Source organism: Ascaphus truei, chromosome 10 (genome assembly GCF_040206685.1).
Source record: "Ascaphus truei isolate aAscTru1 chromosome 10, aAscTru1.hap1, whole genome shotgun sequence".
Classification (NCBI taxonomy): domain Eukaryota; kingdom Metazoa; phylum Chordata; class Amphibia; order Anura; family Ascaphidae; genus Ascaphus; species Ascaphus truei.
In genome coordinates, this window is record NC_134492.1 from 20659350 (window position 1) to 20683025 (window position 23676).

The 23676-nt window shown below is 41.1% G+C and overlaps 1 protein-coding gene across 3 annotated transcripts; it reads left to right on the plus strand.

Moving 5' to 3' along the window:
* GPBP1L1 (GC-rich promoter binding protein 1 like 1) lies at positions 1–23347 on the plus strand. 3 transcript variants are annotated; one of them, XM_075616116.1, is made up of 12 exons: positions 1–160; positions 7983–8865; positions 9959–10081; positions 10338–10467; positions 10962–11251; positions 15800–15872; positions 16384–16577; positions 16846–16986; positions 19252–19410; positions 20011–20147; positions 21809–21915; positions 22355–23347. In XM_075616116.1, exons 3-12 carry the CDS (start codon positions 10022–10024, stop codon positions 22450–22452), a joined length of 1389 nt encoding a protein of 462 aa, XP_075472231.1. In that variant the 5' UTR covers positions 1–160; positions 7983–8865; positions 9959–10021; the 3' UTR covers positions 22453–23347. The 3 variants fall into 3 exon arrangements, with proteins under 3 accessions (XP_075472231.1, XP_075472229.1, XP_075472230.1); XM_075616114.1 differs by having other exon boundaries at positions 21809–21911; XM_075616115.1 differs by having other exon boundaries at positions 9962–10081; positions 21809–21911.
* Positions 23348–23676: the final 329 nt, after the last annotated feature.

Sequence of the window (23676 nt, forward strand, 5' to 3'; positions counted from 1 at the left end):
TTCGCCTCCGTCTCTATGGCCGTGCTCCTGGGCTCCGCCATTTTGGTGCGCGCTTTGTTATGGTTTGTGAGGAGCAGGAAGCGGATCCCGAGGCGCACAAACAACACGGAGACGCTGAGTGACAGACACCCCCCCCTCCGGACCGTGAGACCCGCATAGGGTGAGAGTTTGCGCCGCCCGCGTGCTCTGCTCCCACGCACCGTGTGAGGAGGGACGCCGTGTCTGTATCCGCCGGGGGGAGAGAGAGGGGTGTGTGGCAGTCACGTGGCATAGGCTGCAATAAGGCACCCGCTGCGTGTCCTGCCTCTGCCCCAGGCCAGCATGGCTGGGTTACCCCAGGGGGACTGCTCCTCCCCCGCGGGGGTGCTGGGGGCCGCTGGGTGGCCCTCATGTTGACACTTATTCCTGTTGGAATACTTGTATGGCATGTTGTTCATATTAATGGGGTTGCATGATATAGATAATATATAGTTAGTGTGTGTGTGTGTGTGTTTTAATATAAGCCTGTCACGGGAGGCCAGGTTTATCAATACCTTTTTATACCGGGATCATATGATTGAGCAAAGCAAGAAGGTAAAATAAATGTGTAATTTATTTCAGGAAAAGACATACACACAATGTAACACAATTTGCACGGTTAACGCACTGGGAACGGGGCTAACAAATAAAATAGTCCTTTCAAGTATATATATATCTATATATTATACTGTCCCCGAACTCCATATGCTTCTCATTGGCATCTTATTCCGGAATCCTATGATAATTCTTGCAATAGGTATATGTTTATTTTTCGCACGTTGTGTCCTTCAGAATTGGTAAATTTTATATATATATATATATATATATATATATATATATATATATATATATATATATATATATATATATATATATTGGTTGACAAATCACCAAGAAATCTACTCGCCACACAAAAAAATCTACTCGCCACCTAGTACCAAACGTGTGCTGCTTGGGCCAATATTTACTCGCCCGGGGGTTAAATCCACTCGCCCGGGGCGAGCAAATGTATAGGTTTGTCAAACACTGTATATATATGTATATATATATATATATATATATATATTTTTTTTTTTTATTATTATTATTACATCGGCTGTCTGTCCCTGCCCTGGACAGCTTTCCATCTTCTTTTATGAACCTGAGGCACGGTTATAAAATGTATAATTCTTTCATATCTGTTACTGGTCAGAAACTGTTTTTGGATTCATTTTGTGAGATTGCTATTGTTGGGCTTTAGTTTGAATTGTAGCTCTTTAGAGTACATGGCCATGACATACAGGTGGCCTCCACACAGTCAGACATTCCTGGTAATGAGAGCCCTGCACAGAAGAGCTTCCAGTTCAAGGCTCAGTGTCTCATACTTTGGCTGGAAGCCACAAGACTGTCTTCCCTCCCCCCTCGTGTTATTGTTGTGTTTTTGAGGCTTTCTTTTCAAGGAAAGCATGAACACATGATAACACTGCTTTCCAAAAGAATATAAAAAAATGCATCTGACATCTGCTTGGAGCATCGCATGCTACTTTGGCTGCCCACTGCTCTCCATAGATTGTCTGCCATAAATCCAAACAATGTTGTTGGTAATTTTGATATATATGAATATTGGTGTCTTGGAGGGCACACCCCCCCCGCTCTGTGGGAAATACTGTTACTCAAAGCCGCTTCAGTTCCTTCACGTGGTAGATCTGTTTGTTTTAAAACAAAACTATTTCTCCAGAGTAATTGGATGCTGAATGTACTGCTTTTATAGATAAAAGTGCTTTTGCTTTCATTTTACCAGAGGCAAATCATGCAGTAGTTAGCTTTTCTATAATTACTGCCTCTTGGGCTGTTAGGTGCTTTTTCACCCTCTGATATTTTACAACAGATCTGTAATAAGGAATGTGATGTAATTATATATAGGAGTACACTGAAAAACGTTAAACACAAAAAGTAGTGTTTGTGCCCAGATGAGAGAAAATATAATTTTCCTGGAACACTAAAAAAAAAGCACACTATTGAATATCCAGCCTGATCTTTCCCTTTGAGTTGGACATAAAGTAAAATATTAATTAAGGTAAGTCATCTACCCTTGATATGGCAAGGTCTTAAAATGCATACTCTGCATAATGACTTAACTTTAAATGAAATGACATTCTCCTAGTAAAAAAATAATAATGCTACCTTTGGAATGGTAACCATCGCATGTTTGGGAAGGATAAAATCAATGGGTTCTCTGTAGAATTATTTTAAGCGACAAAGTGTAGCTGAGATTCGGGATTAAAAATTTCATGTGATAACTACAAAAATCGATTAATGCTATACAGTAAGAGAGGAGTACACGCATTCTGTGATATCAGAAGGGTACTTAACTGCCGGTGCGCTTGGTCCAGGGAGGTCCAGAGATCCCGAAATATACACATACAAAGAGGGGAAGCAGGCACACTGTCCTATGCATACAAATTTATTGTGCCAAAGAGAGGGCATTCTCCTTGAAAAAGGCAGTTATATGCTGCCGAAGCGTTGGAATCTTTGGCACAATAAATTAGTATGCATAAGACCGTGTGCCTGCTTCCCCTCTGTAAATCGATTAATGAAACAGATGTTGATTCTTTGCTATATTACTTGATCTTTCTAGAAGTGAACGAGTCTTCCCATATATGAAGGAATTTACCAAATTGGGTGTGTTTTAGCAGTTTCCTTTAGAGTGGTCCTTCTTCTTCACATGTGACACTTGCACAACTTGTGTTTTAATAGAGAATGTACATTCCAACCTAACACTGGCTCTCCCAGGGAATAGAATAAAGTTTTTCTTGTGCGGATTAGACAAGGCTGCAATGAAAAACCATTCCATATATAATCACTCATTGTGGTGTGTTACAAACTGACATTATGATACATGCCCTTCTTTCTCTCACTATCAGCTAGGGTTGTGCTTTTTTGTGCATGTACTCAGTATTTTTGTTTTTCATAGTTCGTGGCAGTCGTTATCGTTTTAGTTAAATAGGAATTGCCGTTTTAGTCAAGTTGCGTTTATTGCCCTGTCTATTTATTTACTATCCCCTCTGCCATTGCCCCTTATCTGCCTTCGGATTATCTTGGGTTTTACATCTGCGTTAAACTAATGGAATCTTTTTGTAAATTAGTGTTGCTTGTCCTGAGGAAGAGAGAACCCTCGAAAGCTCGTCTTATAATATCAATTGTTAGTCCAATTGAAAAAGGTAATATCACCTCATACTAAAGTACAGTAGTCTTTTCTTTAGAAAACTGCTTGTTTCATATTTCCACAACCCTTGCAAGCTGGGTGTATATGCATGGGAGCTTTAAAACAGCCACATGTGCCTCTGTAACTTGTAACAGGCACTTCTTTACTGTAAAGTGTTTCTATACTTGGGATCTTCCATGGACTAGTTTAACACTTTCCTTTCTGAAAGCCATTTTGGCACAGTTTGTAAGTCTGGGACGATGGTTATTTATATAATTTTTGGGATGGCTCCCGAATTCCTTTGACTGTTTTATGCAATGAAATATCCCTCTGCCTTACTACGCTATTTAAAGGCAGACTCACGGTTGTTATTTAAAGCTTTAGACATGGTAGAAGCAGATAGCGCTCCTTATCTGGAGCAGCTTTCGGTTTACAGAGAGGGAAAAAGCCTTAATTTTTTTTATAACCCTAAGTGAAACTTATGGCTATATTTCTTTGTCAATTCGGCTGAATTCTTCCCCAAGATAGCTGCATTATAATATGGTGTTAGTTGCAATATCCACTTATTTAAACTCCATTTATATTAATGGGCATTCAAAAAGTATATTTTTATATCACAATAAGTGTGAAGTTGCAATTCAAAACAAGTAGATTTGAATCACCAGTGACGCTGTTGTAATTCATGAGACTGAACAGGTTTTCATATGTTAGGAATTAAACAGAGGATTATTTTTCTGATGAATTTATCATACAATAAACCACACATTAAGTTATGATGGGTAGAAAAAAATACTAAAAAACCTCCACTGTACAGCAAATAAAAATATCACTTGTGAGCACATTCACATGTCTCAGACAGGTCTGCAACCCTGCTTTTCCCCAGTGTCTCCTAGCATACAGTGCTTACACTGCAGCTAGGGGTTCTGGGAAATTACATGCAAACCAGCACACATTGTCAATTTTTGCTTCAAATCCATTTTTACATAGACACCATAAGCTTATGCCTGCTGCATTGCACAGGCTGGGTTAAAGTGTAAACTTACTCAGACAGCTGTTTTGACCTTTTGAGTCTCACCGGTGTGAGTGAGGCTGGTTATATTGGCATTGGCATACATTAAAGAAAAATTCTGCTTTAAAAAAAAAAATTAAACTACCTACATTTTAATCCAGCAGTGCAAACATAAGTCTACCTGTCTGGGAGTCTTACATTTTTATGTTAATAAACCCAACTAAAGGTATTGCCAAGTATCGACATTACCTTTGAAGTAGCTGCCTACTGAAGAAAGAGTAAACTGTGCAATGAAGTAGTGAGCAAATATTGTGTCTGCTTCTCCAGCTTTGCTTTAATATAGGTAAATGTCTAGTTTGTCTGTCATGGCCCTAACTAATGATAGCTTCACTGAAATCCGTTGTTGCACCTGAAACAAAAATGGTAAAGAATAAAAATGCCTGTGTTAACCTCGGGGCTCGCTGGCACAACACAGGTTTAAAGCTGTCCAACAAGATGCCGGGCAAGAGGCACTCCTTGTTGCTTTGCAAAATTTTTATTCTAGCTTGAGTGTGAACCACAGTCTGCTTTTTGAGAATCGTTCTCACTTACATATCCCGCATTGCTTCGTCCAACTTATTGAATTCATTTTGGATCATCTCTCGGGGTCAGAGATGGCCAAAAGTTGTGTGCGTGTGCTGGCATTGTCAGCAGCTGTTTGCATTATGAATACCTAACTCTACAGAGAGCAAACTGTGCCAACATTTTCAAACTTGTAATTCAAGTTTATCATTTTAATTTTAAATTGGTTCCTGAGCTTATCACGAAAAAAATACATTGTAAAGAGCGAGCAGGCTGGAGGAGCCTCGTGTAAAGGGCCCCAGTCCCTTATACAGGGCAAACCGTAAAACAGTTGGCTTTCTAAAAAAAAGAATGCTTTCGTCGCACTGAGTGCAAGTTTTACTTATGTCATTGCTGTCAAAAAATATTTAACATTACCGCGTTCTCTGTTTCTAGTCTTATCTGGTTCTGATGGCTTCATAATTAATAAACAAAGAAAATGTGCACTGCAGGTTTTACTACTCTTTACAAACCTTGGTACTACACCAGAGAGCGGGTAACGAGTGTAAAAACCGTAGAAAGCAGTTTGTGACTACTGAAAAAGTTTAAGTAAATACAAATATCACTTGTGAGCACATTCACACGTAACCCTGCTTTTCACCATTATCTCTTAGCATACAATGCTTCTTCTGCAGCTAGGGATTCTGGGAAATGACATGCAATGAGCACACAGTTTCACTTTTTGCTGCATGTTTATATTAACATGGACCTCCTATAAGCATATGCCGGCCGCATTACACCGCTTTTCAGCACAGCCAGGGTTAAAGTGGTGCATAGCCAGTATTTAACACATTATGTACTTAGATTTTTCAGGTTAAAAAAAAAACAAGTTGCTGCCATTGATTAACTTTGTTTTTTTTGGAGCACTATTGTAGATTACATATTTTCTCTGGGGAGCTTGCTTGCTATTAGTTGTGGGGCATCCCAATTTTTGGGAAGAACGAGCATGTGAAGAACATAAAACCAGTCAATTTATGTTATCCTTGCAACTTCCACGTGTAAACTTCCACATTTGCCTGTGTGTGTTTGGTAATGCTTTCCCCAGCACTGCTGATTTGTCAAACGAGCTTGTGACTTCTATTAATCCATTTCAAATAACATCTGGCAAGATTTAGCTGGGATTTGCAATCTTAGAATGATAGGTTTTCACACTGTCTGGTATTTGATAACAGAGGAGATTACACTTGTCCTGTGTTGTATTAACCGCAAAAATGAATACAATATTTTACTAAGCTTATAATTGTGAGTGCCCGTTCTACTCTTGCCAGAGGTCTCTCGCCATACGAACATTTATTTTAAATGTATCCTTTTTCTTCCCAATCATGCTTTAGTGGTTGGTAATTTTGAGCAGGGCTCTTCAAATAGTTCGCCAAAGGGGCTAGATCAGAAAACTTTTAGGAGTAGAAGAGCCACAAGCTTATTGCAATGTTATTTTAGGCACATTTAAAGACTTACATTCTTATTTAAACATCTTTCAAGCATTTATTCGATCTGTACCATATACTGTATATTTACATTACTTTGAATTAAAAGTGAGCTTGTATCGTCCCGTCTTTCATATCTTGTTTGTTTTTGGAAGGGTTGCACTTTTAAATTATTTGACGCATTTTGCAATCTGTATTACAATTGCTGTACCGTGTGTTAACAAAAACGGAAGGCGTTGCACCTAATTACACATACGTGATTTATAAATCTGGGTGATCAGAACAGCAGGACAGAGCGTGAACCGGCTACTAATACTGTAAACACATAAGCCTTGGTGGTTTGTGAAGCTGAAAAGTTGTGACAATGTTCAATAACACTTTTATTTTATTTTCTGCTTCATTCTACTTATCTACCACTTTTTGTAAAAGCACATACCTAATTATCTACTTTCTGTTTTTAAATGAGGTTTCATAGCTTTTGGAGATTGTGCTGTTTGTAATGCTTTTTGCTGTATGCACGCACACGTTAAAGTAAGAATGTTGTTGGAGTATCTTGTAACCGCAAGTGGGGACAATGTTACAAGCCAATATTTTGCTATTTCTCCTTTTTGTGAGCAGAATAATCTCTTCAAAATGAATCCATTTTTTATCTGCTAATAAATACATATGTCGCTTATTCTAATATAAAGCGAGGTCTAACCAAATCTGCAATACCCCTCACTACTTGTGACGGTGGTGGATATTGGTTCTGGATGTTTTGTGTACTGTGGTTATCATTGTACTTTTTATGTGACCTGAATTGCACTTGGTCTCCCATCCAGTTTTAATTAACAATCCGTACCTGCCCTTCACCTTGCTGATATAACAAAAATAACTATTTGCATATGAAAAGCTATTTTTTAGTGGAGTGATAAGTGTCTAACAATTTTGAAGACTTGTTTTATAGCTTATACTCACCGGTTACAGGCACGCTTGTGTCCCCACCTTGATCTTTGTTCAGCAGTTATCTCATACAGGCGGTCGTCGGTTATCTGCCGGAACCCGCCCCCTCAAACCGCCGTAGAATTTCAGACCGTCGGATTGCAGATCCAGGCAAAGCCGCGGATAATCCGTTCCGATGTCGGATAATGCATTAAACAGAATGCGTTATCTGACGTCAAATAATCTGTTCAACGGCTAACGGACCGTCGGATAGCGAAGATAACCTGTATTGTGCTTTTTCCACACTTTTTTTAATTTTATTGTTCTGTTGGACACTGAGTCCAACTTTGTTACAAAGTTTCATTTCAAAGTGGTAAATCACATCCCAGTGAAGGATCTATTTGTCATTTAAGTTCTAGATTTTCCTAAAATAGGGGAGTTGGCCTAGATTAAGCGTCCGAGTTTTATCTGAAGAGGATACTTTTGCCTTAAAGGTAGAAACCATGAATTAAGGTCCACTAGTAGCTTTGTGATATCAGCAAGTCACTTGGTGAAGAACTCCTAGTCACTGCAGCTGTTCACTGTATTCCAGTGAATAATTCTGGTTATCTCCTAGGATCTGATGCAAAATATATGGTGTGTAAGCTGTTTATGTATTCATGCTCTACAAATAAGTGTTGCAATTAACATAGGTCTAGCAGTGTCCTTGCTTATACAAACTTTGATAGGGGCCCGTTCCTGTGTGTGAAATGAAACGTCTGTTACAATTGTGCGGCATTGCCTTTTACTCCGGGGAAATGTAATATTGTTTTTCTTCTATTTGCAGTGATTGCTGTTGCATTTCTTTCTATGGAAGACAAGTCAACACTCAAAAAGTGCCATGTGAGATGGGGGACCAGCTATTCTTTTTTTCAATCAGAGAATAGTTAATTCTCTGCAGGATCAGTCACCCTTCCCAGGCCTCCACATACGTGTTTGCGTACAAACTTTCCATTTGCCGCCACTTGCAAACCTTGCCATTGCGAGGCAGTGATGTGAGAAACCTCATTATCCAGTCTTGGTTGCTGTAATTTTGCTTGAAGTTGTATCTTGTGACAATGGAACTCTCTTCCTAGCTGCCTTTGTGTAGATGAAGGTTAAGGTGCTTTGTGGAAATACCTCTTAGATTTTGTAGGTTTTAGGTTCCGTTGGATTCTGGTTGTCTTCACCTTTTTTTAAATTAATGAGGGCACCAAATAGGCGTATTGGAGGTTTGGCACAACAGGTGTGGGCTTCTAGTGGACCGCTTGCTGTAAACCCCTAATTACTTGGCAAAAGTTGAATGGGCACACTGATAACCCCCAACACCATTCCATGTTGACTTAAAAGTAATACGGAAATCTGTTTAATGAGGTGAACGTGGTGTTTTGGGGATTTATTTTGTATTATTATTCCTACTTTTTTGCTCTCCATTTTTCCCGATGTGAGCTGTCTGTTTTTGGAGCCCCCTTTTTTTTTTTTTGTTTTTTTTTTTTTAGTTTAGGTAGCAAAAACAGAGAGAATGAGCACTTGAGGGACGGGAGCTTGAAAGAGCTCGCTGGCATGTAGAAATAAGGCATTAACCCTCCCAAACTTTTTGAGGGGCTATCTCCTCTAGATACAAAAAATATAGAGACCCCCTCACCATCCCACAAAACTGGAAGGAGCTGCCCACAGAGTCCAAAGTGAGGGTAAGTAATTTGTTGCTGGTTTTTTTAATCACCTTTTGTGTTTTATTTATTGCACCCTATGAAATATATGATTTGAAAATGTTTAGCAAATAGGGAAGGAAACCCTGCAGAGGGGCAGAAGAAGCAAGTCCCTTAATCAATACACAACCACTGACGAGTCCTATATAATAGGCTATCAATATAGCTGCGATGGGCCCTGGGGAATGACCCTTGGATACAGCTAAAGATGTTGATTAAAAAAAAATATGCTACTCTATCAACCGTACTACAGCTTTAATTTTTACTGTTGTACCGAAGTTACATACTACCGCTTGTTGCTACGTGCTACTTATTAATCTACGGTCATCACTCTTATTTTATGAACTTGTTGAATAGTTTATTTTTACCCCACTCAGTTACCAGACAGCATTTCCCGACACACATTGGTGATCTTTTTATCAACAACTATAGCTATTTCCAGCTATTTTTTGCTGCGACCAAATGGCCGCCGGCACTTTGCCGCGACTCCCATGCAGCCGATCTGCCGCTGGAGTCCCCGCCGCCGGCCACTTCTAAGTTTAATTACTGTTTACGGTCGGGGTTAATTTAATGGATTTTTGTGGTTGGGGTAGGGGGTTATTTTAAGGTAGGGTGTTTAGGCACTTGCCCTTAACGGCGATGTTGCTGGCGGCGGGTTGAGTCCTAGACCGGATGGAAGCCCCTTTTGTGTTGATCTTAAGACCGAGGCATAACATCTGTTTAGCTTCCCTCTGAATTGCAGTATTTTGCAAGTCTCTGAACATTTAATGTTTTATTTCTGATGTTGGATGTACGCTAAGATTTTAGAGTGAAAAGGTAAAATGGCATGCTTCTTTCATAAACAATTCAACGATTCTTCTGCATGTAGAAGCCATTATTTGGAATATTCTTAATCCGTATGCAGTGACGCGGTCTTAATCATGCTGTAAATATAATATAGGCCCATTCCGATGGAGCTGAAGTCTTCTCCAGCACAGGGAAAAGATCTTCAGTCTACTGTATCGGAGCCCAAGATGGAAATAATTAGTTATACCACTTTTTCTGTTGAATGAAGTTGGGGGTATCTGTCTTCCAGCAGACCCTGCCTTGGCCATGAGGATTAATGCCTCGCTTCACTGATAGGACACTCAGGACCTAAATGGCGCAGCATGACTTTGTTCCTGCTTGGCTTAACTTCTCTACACCGCAGTCCACCAAGGTATGGCATTGGTATTTCCACACAAGTCTAATTGATGTATTTGTATCATGATTTTCATCAATTACATTCTCAGCCTCTTCAAAGCTGGGTTTGTTGTAGGTCCAGCCTGACTGTTCAGTCCTAAATGGGACCAAATGTAACTAATGGCATTGTTGATCTGTTAAATCAAGGTATTTGAGACCATGTGTATGTGTGTAATCTTATACTTCGTCAGAAAATCAGTACGATTTCTACTTTTGATCTCTCTTCCTTTAAGTCCTCCACGGGCGTTGTTGAGAGACATGGAGAGCACCTTCCTAGGGGCGAGGGTCGTTTGGGGGTGAGTCGCCGGAGACACAACTCTTCTGATGGATTCTTCAACAATGGGCCTCTCCGCACCACAGGAGGTAACGAGGGAGAGGAAATCCTGACATGTCGCGCTCGAACATTGTCACTTCTATTTCCCCTTGTTTTTATTGAATTGATTTCCACATATCCGCATGATTGCTTTGACTTTGATTTGGGTATTTTATTTAGAAAACATGTTGGTTGCTTATATGGATGGATGTAAAACCCAGATTTTTACACTCTTTAAAATCTTTAAGAGAAGGAAAACAGAAAATATGTGAATTGATGCTTTTCATAATTTTGTTTCCGATGGAACTGTATTCTCTGCTTCCATATACATATTTTATATTTGCAGTTCGTAGCAATATAACTAACAAATTGCTTTACCCCAGTTTTTTAAACAGTGCAAATATGAACTTTATTTTAATTATCTGTTCACGTTTGTTATTTATTTTTATAGAGCTTTTATAATTTGGCCAAAATAATAAGCGTTGCAATCACGCTGTGGTTTGCCATGTTTGGTTCATTCCTGTTACGTTCGGCTTTCTCTCAGATTCCTGGCACCAGCCTTCCCTTCTGCGTCACGATTCAGTGGATTCGGGGGTCTCCAAAGGCACAAACCTTGGAGGGCAGCCTGGTTGGCACGGAGGGTCACGTGGGCAGGATGGTGCCATGCACCGAGGTGGAAGCGGCAGCAACGGGGCAGGGAATGCTGGCCATCGCCATCGAAACAGCGGCACCCTATCTCGTAAAAACCCCACCCTGCAGGAAAAACAGCCGCCCGAGACCAGAGAGGAAAAGAACGCGGAAAGAAAGAAGCTGCAGTTTGAAGAAGAGGACTTTGTAAGTTGAAGACTACAAAAAAAAATGGGGGCAGATTCACTCAGTGGTGCTATGGCAAAAAGCACCCTTCAGCCCCAGAAGACACCTCATGGCCCTTTCACCATAATGGGCTTGGAGGGTGTCTTATGGAATAGTACCACTAAGTAAATACGGGGCAAGATGTCGAGGTAGAGTTGTTGGTAAAGCTTGCCACCTTCATACAATGTTGCTTCTTTGCAACATTCTCATATATCGGGTTGAAGTATTTCTCGACAAAGAAGAATGCTGCATTGCAAGCACAAGCATTGTGACAAATATTTTTTAAGTGACTTTTGTGGGGGGGGGTGTTTACACCATTAGAAAAACGCAGAGCATTTCGGGGTAAAACATTAACCCCTTAAGTAGGCCTGAAAGGCAAAAAAAATGTAAAAAATTACTCCGAAATGCATCCCGGGAGAATGGTCACTGGATCAATAGATATTCCAGCAGATTGTATGCAAATGGACAGAACCATCAATGGTTTTGATGCAACAAGATTTGACACCAAATGCCAGACATTCGTCTCAAGATGTAGACACCTGGAGTAGACGCCCTAGCATTGGATCGTAATCCGCTAGTCTGTCTCAACCAAATCTACTGATCCAGAAGATTTTGGAAAAAATAAAGGTTCAAAAACTAGAGGTAGGTAAAATTGAAAAAAATGGCGGTCACTGCTCTCTGATCATAGGAACAAACCAAGCGCAATTAATAAAAAATAAAAAATGTTCATTGAATCAAAATAGACATCCCCAAAGCAAAAAAAGGGTTCCTGTGACGCGTTTCATCCCCGCAAAGATAATGTCCCTTTGCAGGGATGAAACGTGTCAGAGGAACCGTTTTTTGTTTTATGGGTGTCTATTTTGATAAACATTTTTTATTTTTATTATTAATTGCGCTTGGTTTGTTCCTATGATCGGAGAGCAGTGACCGCCATTTTTTTTTTTTTTTTTTTTTCAATTTTACCTACTCCCAACACACCGGCTGGAGCACGCCGATTCAGCTGTTCTTGAGCTTTCAATTGACCATGCAGCATACTGGGCGGACATGGAGATCATCTCGTGAGTTCTTGCCAGCTGATTTATAAATAGGGTGTTGTGAGGGAAGCTTATTTGAGCTTCGGCGTTCTTTCATGGGATGCGCTCTACGGCGCATCCAGGACCACTCCGGTTCAGCTCATTACTTGTTAGCCCCCACCCTAGCTAGTCCACTTAGATACTACAATCTACAGAAGCCTGCAATTGCATTACAAGTCTTGTACACGCTGTCACAACTGATGGGAACAAGAGAAGATACTTTGTTGCTTTTTGTTATTTGTCATTGGTACTGATAGAGCACCAGAGCCTCGAGGTTCAACCCTCCGTTTTGTTTACTTGACAAAAACTAGAGGTAATTGTCACCCCGGTATAGCAAAGAAGACCATGGTTTAGAGACCTGATGAAAATGTCTTTGAGAAGCAACATAGACGCTCCCGATTATGCCGTAACATCTAACATAAGGGCCAATTCTCCATCCATGGTTGAAAATATTGCATTTGATGGCCTGGAGTCTGAGGGGGTAAACCTAATTTGCCTTGGTTTTTTTACATCAAGGGACCGGATACTCTGATCAAGGCCAGAAATCCAGTAAACAGACAATCTATTTTAATTTGAAGGATCTTTAAGTTATGGTGAACTAGGAACCGCAATTCCTGAATCGGCCTCAACGTTTAATATCCTGTATTTTCTGCAAGAAGTCTTTGAGCAGGGCATCAGCCACTCCTTCCTAAGTAATCAGGTGTCAGAATTAGGAAGGTGGGGTTTTTATTTAATTTTTTTCCTCTTCCCCCAAGAGCCACTTGCCAAATTGGGGTACATTCAGAAATTCATCACATGCACTGACAAAATAAGTCCCAGGTTCAGGGATCCAGTTGCCCCATGGGATCCAAATTTAATTCAAATTCCGCAGTCTCCTTTTGAACCATTACAATCCGTATCCTTTAAGTGGTTAACGCTAAAATCTATTTTTCTAATGGCCATCACATTGTCTAGATGCAGAGTGAGCCAACTGGGGTGTGTGATCTGCCATTTTGCATTTTTCTCTATGGTATGGTTGTTCTCAGAATTCAGCTTTTTTCATTCCAAGGTTTCGTGTTTTCATATTAATCAGGAGATGGTCGTTACATCTTTTTGTCCTGACCCCAAGAATCCAAAGGAACAGTCTTTGCATATTTTGGATGTTGTGAGAGTATTGATGACATAAATTTCTAGAACAGAGGTGTTTATAAAAACGTGAAGCCTTTTCATCTTGTTTGCAGGACCACAAAGGGCTAAATCGGCCTCCAAGGCCACAATAGCAAGATGGCTCAAAAAGATTAATCATGGAAGCGTGCATGGCATCAGGGATGGTGTCCCAAGTGCCTTTTTAAGGTTCATTCCACATGCAATGGCTAAATATTGGGTTATAAAATAGGATATGTCTGCAGAGCAATTATGTAAGGCCACCATATGGTCATCACTTGACACCTTTGCAAAGCATTATCGAATAGATGCCTGAATAATCAGAAGTAGTGTGTTTGGGAGGGAGGTCCTACAGTTGGCTGTATTATAATTTACCCAACCCTATTATTGTGGTGGGGGGTCTGCTTTGGGTCTTTCCCTCGTTATGTGTTGACACGGAGTTACAGGAAAGAAAACAGAAATTTCTCTTTCCGCTAATTTTAAACTCTCCTAGTACCTCTGTGGCAGCACATAGGTATTTCCCACCCTATTGTGTTTAATGAAGGACTATGTGGTGCATTTGTGAACAAACTTCTAATGATTTCTTATTACGAGATGATTATGTACAGTGGCCAGGAAAAGTTTGTGAATCCCAATGATTACGTAAATTCCATAGTTTTTCCATGATAACCTTCTTGAATCAAAACACGTCTTTTCTTAAATATCCAATAAGGTTTATATTAACCCCATGTCTTTTGAAACAAAATGATGTATGAATTTGACAAGTGAGTAATTAAGAGTCAGGTTATGTGAAAAAAGTGAAACCCTGGTTTTATCTGCTAAATTAAAGGTGATAATTAGGATCAGGTGTTGAAATACTGTAATTGGGTAGATCTTCCCTTGTAAGTTTGGGAGGCCCCATCCTATATAAAGATCAGAAACTTTGAGTTTGGTCTTCACCATACTGGTGTGTGGAAACACGTCATGCCACAATCAAAAGAACTCTCTGAGGACCTCAGAAAAGCAGTTATTGATGGTCAGACTGAAAAGGGTTACAAAACCATTAAGGATTTGGGGCTCCACCAATCCACTGTCAAGACCGTTGGTCAAAAAGGACCCCAGAGTAACATTCAAGGATCTGCAGGACACTCTTGCCTTGGCTAATGTGGGTGTTAAGACTCATCTATCAGAAAAAGACTGAACAAGAATGGTGTTCATGGAAGGATAGCCTGGAGGAAACCAGTGCTCTCAAAAAGAACATTGCTGTCTGTCTGAAGTTTGCTGAAGAGCACATAGATGATCCACAAGACTACTTGAACAATGTTCTCTGGACAGGCGAGTCATAGGTAGCACTTTTTGGCCTCAATGAGAAATGTTTTATGTTTCGCGTAAACCAAAAAACTGGGTTCTAACAGAAGAACCTAATTCCAAACGTCAAGCATGGTACAGGGAGTGATGGTTTGGGGCTGCTTTTCTGCCTCAGAACCTGGATGACTTGCCCTCATTGACAACCATGAATTCAGCATTGCATCAGAAGAGGATAATGTCAGGCCATCCGTCCATGAGCTGAAGCAAAAGAGGGTCAGGCAGCAAGACGATGATCCTAAACATACACGAATCTAGAATGGCTGCAGATAAAGAAATTCTGTGTTTTTTAGAATGGCCTAGTCAAAGTCCGAACCTAAACCCCATACAAATATTGTGTCAGCACCTGAAGCGAGCTGTCCGCGCAAGGAAGCCCTGAAATGTCAGAGTTGTAGCAGTTCTGCAAAGACGAATGGGCCAAATTCCTCAAAACCGATGTGAGAGACTGACCAGCAGTTACAGGAAACTCTTAGTTGAGTCATTGCTGCTCAAGGGGGCGCCACCAGGTGCTAAATTTAAAGATTCACATACTTTTTCACACATTGGTATTGAATGTGGATAAATGTTGAAAAAGTATCATGTTTGTGTTATTTGTTCAGGTTATATTTATCTATTATTAGGACTTAGATTAAGATCTATATGACATTTTAGGTTTGAAATGTGAAAATCCTAAGGGATTCACAAACGTTTTCTCGCCACTGTATATACGTTAATCGTAAGCTTTATTAAACATACCAGAGACAAGCGTAGACGGGCTTCTATAGGTCTGTCGAGTATTATGCGCCTCATACCTGAGGTGGGGCATAGATCTCATGTCCTGCGCTGTAGTGGAAGGACCAGGAGAACTAAAATTAACGATAAGTGAAATTTCAACTAAAGGTTTGCACGGTGCTTTTATATGCGTTTTGATCTGCTACCTGGTGCATATAAACTGCCCAGCACTATTAACTAATGTTTGTATGTATTGCAGCCATCTTTAAATCCTGAGACCGGCAACCAGGTTATCCAGAACAAACAGACCGGTACCCCTACAGGAGTCTGGGGTATGTTATCCAGTTCACACATTGTGTATTGATGTTGTAGATTTGAGCATCAACCGCTGAAATGTCATTTGTAATGAAAAGACTAATCCATTTACAATACTCAACCGTTGTTTTTGGTAAGGCAGCATGTAACCGGATTCTGCAACCGTGAAGGATCCATCATCTCTTCTAGGTGTTAACGCATTGCTTACCCAGCCTGTCTAGCTATCCGTTCTTGTGTAGCCTTTTTAGAATTGAAGTTGCTGTTGGCTCATCATAGTAAAGAGTTTAGTCAGTTGGCCCATATTGCAAAAAGTCTTAACTCTTTCAGTGCCAGAGGCCTACAATGCATTCTTCTGCTTTCTGGTAATTGAACAAAGATGTATGGTCCAACCAGTAGTTAAAACAAAATTGTAAATGTTTTGGCAATTGAGCAACAATCTGCAAATCTCTATAGTAGTAAAGCTGGATGGTGCAGCGATTGCAGAATTCCCATGCAGTTAATGGTGCTTTTTTTTTTTTTTTTGTATAGAAAATCCTCCTAGTGCCAAGCAGCCCTTCAAGATGCTGGTCATCAAAAAGATCTCAAAGGAGGATCCGTCTGCCTTCTCAGCTGCATTTGCATCTCCAGTAACTCATCTATCAAATGGTGGCAACAGGACCAACCTATCTGGACAGATTATGTACAAAAATCTGGTTCCTAAACCAGTAGCCTCTTCGTCCAAGGTATTTTTGAGTTTATTTGGGGGTTGTACACTAGAATTCTTGTACCCATAATTACATGGTTTGGTAGCGGGTAATTTAGAAACCCACACATACTGCTCCATTTCATTACCCGTAATTAATTTATAAAGTTATTGTAAAGTAATGTGGAAATGACTGTCTTATGTTTGAGTATCTGTCATATCGTGGGCCATCGAAGATGGGAGACCAAACTAGATTAATACAATGCAGAACTATTCAGAAGTGAAATCAGCATCCCTCTCTATTGCAGCCTGGTCCCTGGAAGTCCAATGGTCGGGAATCCAAAGTTGGCTCGTTTTTTTCGAACCGTGATTCTGCCTTCACCAGCCCGGTGTCGGCCACGAAACCAGTAATACAAGCTCCAGCGCCTCTTTTTTCCTCACCCAAGGAGGTAAGGGGCAAGTAACCTCTTCCCAATGAAAGCAGCAGTCCTGGCTACACTTTATTCACACATACATACTCGCACATACACTTACACATATATATGCACATATACATCACATGCATATACACGCACAAATTATATGCAGCATGTGAGTAGCTTTAATGAGAAATAATTACCTAAGCTGCTGTTTGATCCAATCTCTTGTGAGTGATCGTCGGATAGCCTCCCAAGGCTATCGAAATGGCTGGCTTCTGACTGCTGCAGCCTGTGAAATGCTGCAGGTCCAATGTAACATATTATTGTTCCTGCTTTTGGCAATAGACCGTCTGCTGCTTCAAACACTACAATGTGATACTTTTCTTCCAAAGAGTAGAGCTCAAAAAGGTGTCGCCCTGTTTCAAAAGTATGTGACTCTCCAAATGGTTGCTAAGGCTAAGGTCCCGTTGCACACGTCCGCACGGCTGGCTTGCTTGCCGGCGGCGCATGCAACTCGCTGTACCGCGATCTGCGGTCTACAGGATGCTTTTCTCGGAGCGGGGGGGCGTGGCCAAACGGGTCGGGGGGGGCGCGGCCATGACGTGAGGGGGCGTGGCCATGACGTGAGGGGCCGGAGCGGGAGGTGGGAGGATTGACAGGGAGGGGGGGCGTGGCTTGAGCGGAGGGACCCGCTACTCTTCCCCCCCCTCCCTCCACGGGCTGCCACGGGCTGCAGGTAAGTAAAAAAAACACACACACGCAGGCACTCATACATACATACATACACACACACACACACACACACACACACACACACACAGGCAGGCACTCACGCACTCATACACACACACATAGACAGAGACAGGCACGCACACAGACAGGCACACACATACACACACACACAGACAGGCACTCAGGCACACACATACACACACACACAGGCACTCAGGCACACACATATACAGACAGGCACTCACCTGCTTTCACTCCACACTCCTCCCCGCTCCCCGAAGCCTCTCCTCCTCCCGCAGCCTCCCCTCCCCATTGGCTCACAGCCACACCACGTGACGCGTCGAAGCTAGGAAACACCATTCTGTGGTGTCTCCTAGCGGCTGACGCGCCACAGCGTGTGATCAGCTGTGCAGCCAGTGGGGACCGGGACCGACTCGCGAGGATTCCCCTGCTGGTGGGGAACTCGCTACATTGCCGCCCGCGCCAACGAGCGCAGCGGGTCCCAGGCCTAAGCAGCCAAAGTACAGTACAGCACAGTATCAACATTTGTTTTTTTTTTAAGCATGGGATGCAGAAAGTATTCTCTAATACTACATTAAACTGCAAAGGTGTTGCTACTTTAAAGCTGCAGTTCAAGCTGCCATTTAAATTTTTGTTTAATTGTATTGATGCACATATTGAATGGAAAAATAAAATCTGCACACTGACAAGTGATTAGCTAAGCTGCAGATCAAGCCGTTCTCCTGTAATCGATCGCTTTGCTCAGGGTTATATAGGTAATATAATTCTGTTCTTGCACAGCATTGTGGGTAATGTAGTCCAGCAATATCATGTTCTGGGCAGTTACTAGATACAATTGGTGCACTGCTAGAGAGAGGGTGGGGCTAAAGAACCAGAGCCTATCAGAAGGGGAAGGGGCTGTGACTTTGGAAATGATTTCTATAGAAACAAAAATGCTTCCTACATTAGAAACATTAAAAATGTCTTTAAAATTTATTTTTTTGGGGGTGGGAGGGAGGTGTTTAATGCTACAAGTATTTTCTCATAGTACAGAACTGTTATAAAAAAAACACATGTAGGATATTGATTGAACTGCAGCTTTAAGTATTTACAGATGTGCCATGAGGAGTGTCTGCTCATTGTGCAGTTCTTGCATAAACCTGGTCCACAGAGGCTGAAACAGTCCAACTGTATAGAAAACTTAACCATTTTGTTCACTATGGTATATTTTTTTACATACATTAATCATGAAATAATTTTTTTTTAATTTCTGTTGCGCAACTTGTTCTATGCACCAGGACAGGGGGAAAATAAAGTGTTTGGCAATCTGTCGTTCTCATAGTCGCATGAGTCACACACATGTAATGTATGTATATCTTTTATATAGCACCATCCAGATACCATAGCGCTTCAAAGCAGTAATACACATGACATCACAATATAACACATAATGGGAATAAGCGCTTCAGACATGAAAGGAAGTCCCTGCCCCGAAGAGTTTACAATCTTAAGTACCTTGTATTTGAGAATAGTGGACATGTTCCTGCTTTTTATTTTCTGCAGGGCACAGCCAGTGTTACACCACCGCTGGAGATTAGCATCTCACGGCTCACCAGGATGACCCGGCGCCCCCCCGACCGGAAGAGCGAGTTTCTCAAGGCTCTGAAGGACGAACGAGATGTGGATCTGACAGAGGACAGAGATGGTGACATACTGGAAGAAGTAAGACCAGGGCTCAGCTGAATGTTTGACATTCTGTTTTGGATCCCTCTTTTTCCCTAGCGACTGCAAACTATCCTGAACTTGTTGAATCATTTTCTTTTATTTCCTAAATTATGGCGATGGTTACCCTATAGCGTAATTGTCTTCTGCAACTTTGTGAGTGGTCCACCTGCCATAATATATCAGTAAGGACTTGATATATTTTGTAAGTTGTAATGCCTATTATGAAGTTCTTTATAAAATAGTGCGTACAGCTTTTTTAAATATTGCTGGTCTCGCCATGTGCATTTTAAAGAAAAGGAGACCTGTGAACTTCTAAAAAAAAGCTCTGTATCGTCTTATACACCCATGATGAATTGCCTAGTTTTCCCATTAAAAAGTATCATAACTGAAAATAGCTGCTTTTCCAGGACACATACAACTGCAAGATTGTCATTGTGGGCAGTAGTATTCTAGGCTCTCCTTACTGGCTTGTTAACCACAATAAGTTTTTTGCTCAATAATGCTGTTATTGACACCATATAATGGGGATACTATAATATCACAACTTTTGTAAGAATGTATTGAGGGACCAGTAACCCTCACCGTTACTTTTCTTAGGTTGAAGGTCAGAGCCCTTCTGACCTGAATGACAGAGAGGGAGAGCATATCGAGGGAAGCTGCCATCATAACGGCATCTCAGGCTCTCAGGAACAAAGGGGAGAGAGACTGTCGTACTCACTGGAAGCAGAGCACAGGTAAGGGGGGAACATGATCTGAAATATTTACATACTGACACAGCCGTGTATTTACAGCAGTACAAGACACGTTTATTAGTGTAACACTACCCATATTAGCTCCACCTCACAATGAATAAGCTGCATGTCTCTGATTCCCTGGTCCGTTAATACATCAGCATTCTGTCATTTGCCTTTCTGACTGATGTCCGCGGTGATGGGGCATGGACTTGTTTATGTAGGTTATGTACTTTGCACATCGTTGTGTACACTATACATTTTTGTTTACGTATTCACCTTGAGGTGACATGATTGGCATGTGTGTAGCTGTCAAATTTATAGCTGACATTTCCAGTCTGCCAGGCAGTGTTATAGCTCATTCATTCTTTATGCTGGTTTTCTGGCAGAACTTACTCGCATAGGTGCATATGAGAGGTCATCTCCTCTACCTAACTTCTCCCTCTATCCATGCCTTTTTAATCTTTACTTGAAGATCATGTCTGTTTAATTAATGCAACAAAATTAATATCCGTTTTCAAGCAAGTCTTTCGGACACGTACATTTCATGCATTCTAGAGAACAAAAGGATGCAACTGTTCTCAATGGCAAAAGACTTATTGCTGCTGCAAATATACAACCTCTGCAACGGCGTGTCATTAATCACTTTGAGACTTTCGCCTAAGCGGAAGTCGGTAAATATACAGCTCGGAACTAGAAGTACAATCTACCCCTAAAGATCAATTAACCTAAGGGTGGCCAACTCCAGTCCTGAAGAGCCACCAACAGGTCAGGTTTTAAGGATAAGCAAACATAGAAAAACAGACTATATGCTCTAGGGGTCAACTGACTATAGGGATTATATGATTAATTCCAATCTGATACAACAAGGAGTATAGATAGTGGTAGGCACTATATATAAGAGGTAATGTTGGGGTAAGCGACCGGGTATGTGTCCGCAAATACCTGACCAGAATGCCAAAGATGGGGTGTAACCTCCACAGCAAGTCTGCTGCAGCTCCCACTGATAACCCGTATCTAATTAGTGTGTCCAGTGTAGAGAATTCGAATATACTCTCAAGGATTCACCTTTCCTCATAGCCACGCAAATGCACTAAAGATGTTCAGTGTCCCTCCACAGCGTCTCTCCGAACCACCCAAACTCCAATACCAAAAAAAGGATCAGAAGAACAGCAACTCCTTGAAGAGGCGGAACTCAACAGCCAAAAAATGGGTTAAAAATAACTTTTATTTAGACTACATAAAAAAGATATGACATCCACAAACAAAAGAACTCCTCCTCCCATGTATTCTAAATAAAAGTTTTTTTTAACCCATTTTTTGGCTGGTGAGTTCCGCCTCTTCAAGGAGTTGCTGTTCTTCTGATCCTTTTTTTGGTATCAGATTTTAAGGATATCCCTGCTTCAGCACAGGTGACTGTTATTCTGATTGAGCCACCTGTGCTGAAGCAGGGATATCCCGAATACATGGCCTGTGTGTGGCCCTTGGGGGCTGGAGTTGGCCACCCCTGGGCTAGGGCTTGAACAGTTAGAAGAAAGCAATAAAGTAAAATAGAATAAAAGGAGGTCGGCATTTGGAGGTGAGGACGGATTAGGAACATTTGAATTGTGTAAACCTAATCAATGCCTTATAATGGGGTAACGTGTCTTTTACCTTCTCTACAGATTATTAAAAGAGATGGGGTGGCAGGAGTCTCCGGAGAATGATGAAGATTGCCTCCCATTGACTGAAGAGGAGCTGCATGAGTTCAAAGTTAAATCTCAGCAGGTGGGTGAGTTGCCCCCATTACTGGTTGGTTGATATTTGCAACCTTCTTCCAGTATTAAACTCCCCCTGTCTCAAGGAATGAGACCATCTGTATGTACAACAGATAGTCTTATCAACATGCTAAAAATGTAAAGCGGTGAGAACTGTGAAAAATGGTCAGCTTCTGCCGTATTGGGTAAATATTTACACAGCCATTTGTCATGGTTCATTTATAGCATTATTTCATGTTCTGCACCTTTTTTTAGTGAGGTTTTTTTTTTTTTTATTAAAACAGGGTGGTTGTTCAAGTTCAGCCCTTAAAGACTATCATTTGAGCTAGGTTAATTGTGTTACTGAGAACTCTTGAAATCCTGGCCTGTTTGAGGTCTAAGCTTGAACAACACGGGTGTTAATGAATTGCTGTGAGGTTTTTGTTTGTGCTCACTGCCTGTCCTCTCTAACAGCTGAGAAGGAACAGCATGAGGCAGAATGGCTTCCTGAGACAGCCTCGTGGCTGTGCCCTGCTCTTCACTTGGCGTGGCACCCTCACCCCCGACCCTAACGAGTACTCCGACACCGAGACGAGCAGCACAGACACTTCAGACGACGAATCCTGAGCCTCACGAGAGGCAGAAGAACGTATCTCTCCCACCCCCTAAACTACTCTGTTCACAGCATTACGTTGCGTGCGTGTTCCAGATGGTCTTTATGAAAAACACGTTATTGTGTTTTCAGTTTTAAGCCCTTTGCTGCCAGAGCAGCCTGCCTCGCTTCCAGAGCAGGTGTATAATACTTTGCGGCGAAGGGAGAGTAATTTCAGTGCTTCTTTTTAGGGTCTTTTGTTTGTCTTTCTATGCTTCCTAGAAACAAGAAAATAAATGTTTTGTACAAGTTGTGGAGACACAGAGGGCATATTTTTTATGACAACTCCCCAACTCGGGCATACAAATCATTGAAAAGAAAAGCTTCTACTAAAGACCAGCGGCTCAAATGAAAGGAACCTTAACCCACTAAAAGCAATCACTGTCCGGGAAACAATAAACCTCCAACTCTAATTGTGATCGATTCATTCTGATAACGTGGGTATCTAGATGTTATACAGCTACAGTTTTGGCAGGCGCTTCTTTTGTCTCCTCACTGAGCAACCTGGCTTCCTTCTTTTTTTTTCTTTCTTTTTTTTAAAGGGGAATAATTTGCAGCTGTAAAATATCCTTGTTTTTGTTTTTTTGGAGTGTTTCTCTTTTTTTTTTTTTTTTTTTTTTTTTTTTCAAAGCCTTGACATTCAGGGTGGATTGTAAAATAAAACAAGATTTGGGTAAAAATTACCATTCTTGGGGAAGATTTCAGAAGATTATTTTGATAACATTATTTACAGATGAAAGAAAACAGTGGTTATCTGTATGTGAGGGCGATGTCACCACAGCAACAAATAACTTGGAATAAATATTTTGCATCAGTTTGCCAAACGAAAGTGTGCTTTATTTCTTTTGCATTGTATTAAGGCTGTTACGTAATTTGTGTGTTAGAGATCGTGGCCCGTTTTTTGTAATTTTGCAGTCTCGTCTCAAAACGAGCTCATACGTCAACACAGTGGTCGGCGGCTCTCATTACAGCACTTTTTTTTTTAAACTAGATATTCATTTATATTGTAGCTACGACAGTAAAAAAGCAGTGCAGATTTTAGTTACCCTTTTTAAAATAAAGAAAAAATGCCCTTTTTGTTTGTGGCACGTAATGGCTGCGTTTACATTGGCAATGGAAAGCAGCCAAAGGCTTAACGTGATTT

What these genes read in the sequence shown, in the direction of transcription:
- GPBP1L1 (XM_075616114.1), top strand. Translation starts at nt 10,022, where the DNA reads ATGGCGCAGCATGACTTTGTTCCTGCTTGGCTTAACTTCTCTACACCG. An exon ending in TACCCCTACAGGAGTCTGGG is followed by an intron (nt 15,873 to 16,383) that starts GTATGTTATCCA and finishes TTTTTTGTATAG; the next exon opens with AAAATCCTCCTAGTGCCAAG. An exon ending in TCAAAGTTAAATCTCAGCAG is followed by an intron (nt 21,912 to 22,354) that starts GTGGGTGAGTTG and finishes CCTCTCTAACAG; the next exon opens with CTGAGAAGGAACAGCATGAG.